Here is a 4,308-nt window from a genome sequence, read left to right as displayed (position 1 = left end):
GCCCACTGCCGTGTGCCGTCCTACTCCAGTAGCTGTGCGCCTTGCGACGTGAGATGGGACGGTGCTGTCTCTGGCAATGTGTTGATATGGATTTAGGCCCTGTTTAGTTTCCAAAAATTTTCACCTCAAAGTGTCACATTGAATCTTGCGGCACATGCATGGAGTATTAAATATAGACGAAAAATACTAATTGCACAATTTGGTTGAAAATCGCAAGACGAATGTTTTAAGCCTAATTAGGCCATGATTAGTCATAAGTGCTACAGTAACCAGCATGCGCTAATGATGGATTAATTAGGCTTAATAAATTCGTCTCGCAGTTTACAGGCGAGCTATGTAATTAGTTTTTTTATTAATATCTAAAAATCCCTTTCAATATCCCTCGAAACATCTGATGTGACATCAAACATTTTCATTTCACGAGCGCGGCTCCATCACGAGGTCCCCGTACCGAGTCGCGTGCCGCGTGTGTGCGGGTCTTCTGCCTCCTGGTTTGGTGAGTCACAATCAGGGCTGATCCCGTCGTCGTCCGTGACATCACTATTAGGGGCTGATTATGTGCGTGCAACATGTGTGGAAAGCTCATCAAGCTGCTGTCTGAACCATCAACTGATGTGCAAATAAAAAAACTGATGAGTGCAAAAATAAGTCACAAAACATTTTTCCCCTTCCGTTACATTCTCTTCCATTTGATTGCACGAGTAGCAACAATAAAACACATCAAGCTGCTGTCTGAACTCTGAACCAAAGAATAGATGACTAAACTTGCCATGGCCATACGGTTTATTATTACCGATAAGCACGAGATTATACTGGCAATGTGAAGCTGATGGAATATATAGCCACCACACCGCACCAAATAGTCGTTGGCCGGCACATGCATATGTGTGGAAGCAACGGGCAAGCACTTACGAGGATCGAAATCGCTTATATATATATATATATATATATATATATATATATATATATATATATATATATATATATATATATATATATATATAACACCAGATTAACCTCACATGCAGCGCTTCCACACATGTTGCACGCACATACCAGCCCCGGAGGCCGGCCACAGCGTACAAGCGGTGCCTAAAAAAAAGCAGTGGCCACCTTGGAAACGGGGCATCATCCAGCACAGCTGCGTGAGAAGAATACAAGCACCGAAGCCAGCTATGCCCTCCAAATAAAATAATCGCTACATCCTTCTCTCTCACAAACTTGCAGACAGTCGTACCATTGTAGCAACTAATGGTTGCTGACAGTCGTACCAACAAAACAATTTTCTATCGTGCAAGCACCGGCGCAACTACTTTCATCGCTCTTTTTTTTCTTGGCTTCACTAAAAGTTAGCACCATCTATGTAGTGTTCGGAGCAGTTCCCAAACCTTCTCTCGTCCTTTTTAGCTTTGCTTTGGCAACACACCGTAGAAGGCCTGATTGTGACTCACCATATCAGCAGGCAGAAGACCCACACACACACGGCACACGACTCGGCACGGGGCCCTCGTGATGGAGCCGCACTAAATCCATATCAACACATCGTCAGAGACAGCACTGTCCCATCGCACGTCGCAAGGCGCACAGCTACTGGAGTAGGACAACACATGGCAGCGGGCGGGCACACGACAGTGTGTGTTCTCGCTGCGCGGTAAAGCAGAGACAGTAATGGCATTGCCGTGCGCGCGCGCCCGAGGTCGGCGTCAAGATGTGTGGAGCCTAGGTCGGCGATAAAATCTGACCTCGGCGTCATGTATTCTGGCGTCGAGATATCGATCACGTCAATGTCACCTAGATACTCGGTCAGGCACCTCAAAGTCAAGATCTGTGACGCCGAGACGTGTTATCTTGGCACCATGAGTTCTGACGTCGACCCAAGGGTCCAAAGATGAGTTTATATCTCTCAGAAAGCCAAACGTAAATTTTCTTAAAAAAAATTAAATTATAAAAAATTGGCGGCTCCCACGCCCCTGAATTATCCGAAACCGAAACCCGCCTCGCGCCTCGCCGCCTGCTGCTGGCCCCCGCCGCTGAATCAACAGAGGAGAGGAGTCCCGGCAACCACGACCTCTTTCTCTTTGGCTCACCGCCTGGCGGCCTCTATAAATACGGGCTGCCACCATACCATACGTGCCAGGGTCACCACACAAGACAACATCTGTCGACGGGTAGCAGAGAGTGAGAGAGATCGAGGCACAAACACACACTGAGAGTCTGAGACTGAGACTGGCCCATTCCAAACACATTCCACTAGCAGCTTGAGCATCGGAACTTGTTGGGCAGGATCACCATGTCGTCCAAGTCCAACTGCGGTGAGGAGAAGGAGCTGGTGTGCGTGACCGGCGCCGGCGGCTACATCGGCTCGTGGGTGGTGAAGGAGCTGCTCCAGCGCGGCTACCGTGTCAGGGGAACTGCGAGGGACCCTGGTGAGTGACTGACTCACATCACACCATCTCCTGCACTGCAATGCCCTTCTGCAAGCTCAGAGAACTTGCTGTCCTACTCACCTCTGCTTTGCGGGCACTTGCTGACATGCAGCGGACAGCAAGAACGCGCACCTGCTGGCTCTGGAGGGCGCCAAGGAGCGCCTCACCCTGTGCCGCGCCGACGTCCTCGACCGCGCCTCCCTCCACGCCGCCTTCGCCGGCTGCGACGGCGTCTTCCACGTCGCCTCCCCGGTCTCCAACGACCCGGTCAGTCGTCGCTGCTACCTCTTTCATTTTCAGACTGAACAGCAATGCGCTATGTACTCTGCTGCTGACGCTGCTTGCGTGCGCCCCGCCTGCAGGAGCTCGTGCCGGTGGCGGTGGAGGGCACCAGGAACGTCATCAACGTCGCGGCGGACGAGGGTGCGCGCCGCGTCGTCTTCACCTCCTCCTACGGCGCCGTCCACATGGACCCCAACCGGAGCCCCGACACCGTCCTCGACGAGACCTGCTGGAGCGACTACGACTTCTGCAAGCGAACGGAGAACCTGTATTGCTGCGCCAAGATGATGGCGGAGATCACAGCGACGGAGGCGGCGGCGGCGCGGGGGCTGCAGCTGGCCGTGGTGCTGCCGTGCGTGACCATGGGCCCCATGCTGCAGCAGACGCTCAACTTCAGCACCATCCACGTCGCGCGCTACCTCATGGGCACCAAGCGCTCCTTCCCCAACGCCGTCGCCGCCTACGTCGACGTTCGCGACGTCGCGCGCGCGCACGTCCTCGCCTACGAGCGCCCCAGCGCGTACGGACGGTACCTCTGCATCGGCACCGTGCTGCACCGCGCACAGCTCGTCGCCATGCTGAGGGACCTCTTCCCGCAGTACCCCGTCACGGCCAAGTAAGCACAGAGCGCCCCTCCTCGTCTTCCTCTGTTGTCGTCATCGCCGCCGCCGAGCGATGAGCTCTGACAATCTCGCGCGCTCGTCTTTGATGTGATGCAGGTGCGAGGACGATGGCAAGCCATTGGCGAAGCCGTTCAAGTTCTCCAACCAGAGGCTCAGGGATCTGGGCTTGGAGTTCACTCCGCTGAGGAAGAGCTTGTACGAGACCGTGGTGTGCCTGCAGCAGAAGGGACACCTGCCTGTCATCCAACAGCAGCAGCGCGCGAACTTGTAAACCAGAGGACATGCCGGGATTTCACAGATAAAAATGAACGTGGCAAACAACACACAGAAAGAGAAGCACAAGAAGATGATATGAGGAATTTGTAAACTTCGTATATTCATCCTTTTTTTTTCCTTTTCTATACAAGTGCATTTTGTTGTTCAAAAAAAAAATCTACAGTTGTATGATCCATTCTTATTCTGTATCATGGCACATGTAAAGTCGTTAATGTGACGAATTGTATAAGTATTATATAAGTTAATTGCATCTCAATAAAGCTTTCTCTTTTAATTTCCCAATACATATTCATCTTTTTCAAAATACATTTCTATCTCCATCTCTCTTGTCTCTTATTTTTTATGCACTACACCTTTTCACTCCTTCAAAATTTCCGTGCTCGGACCTAAGAGGATGTTTGGATCACCTAGAAAAAAAAACTTTAGTTCGGATTTTAGATGCCAGATACAAAGACTAAGTATGAACTAATCATAGTCTAAAAACAATTAAGAACTAACAAAGGCTAATTGATGTAGTCCTTGTTTTTATCCCATGATGGACTAAACTTTAGTCCGTTGACCCAAACATGCCCTAAGTATAAACATGCCCTAAGTATGATAAAGTATTTTAAAACGAAGGAAGTATAAAAAAATAAGTATTTAATAAATAGTTAAAATTATTAGAAAACATAAAAATGAATTGGCTCGAAATCTTAGTGAGA

General features: G+C 49.9%; 1 protein-coding gene across 1 annotated transcript; it reads left to right on the top strand.

Moving 5' to 3' along the window:
• The first annotated feature begins 2,141 nt into the window (after positions 1-2,141).
• Positions 2,142-3,745, top strand: LOC136478294 (cinnamoyl-CoA reductase 1-like). The gene is made up of 4 exons (XM_066476682.1): positions 2,142-2,426; positions 2,539-2,693; positions 2,789-3,324; positions 3,428-3,745. The coding sequence occupies exons 1-4, from the start codon at positions 2,291-2,293 to the stop codon at positions 3,600-3,602; spliced, it is 1,002 nt and encodes a 333-aa protein (XP_066332779.1). The 5' UTR covers positions 2,142-2,290; the 3' UTR covers positions 3,603-3,745.
• The last annotated feature ends 563 nt before the right edge of the window (positions 3,746-4,308 follow it).

This window comes from Miscanthus floridulus, chromosome 8 (assembly GCF_019320115.1).
Source record: "Miscanthus floridulus cultivar M001 chromosome 8, ASM1932011v1, whole genome shotgun sequence".
Lineage (NCBI taxonomy): Eukaryota > Viridiplantae > Streptophyta > Magnoliopsida > Poales > Poaceae > Miscanthus > Miscanthus floridulus.
This window is presented reverse-complemented; position numbering and strand designations above follow the sequence as displayed.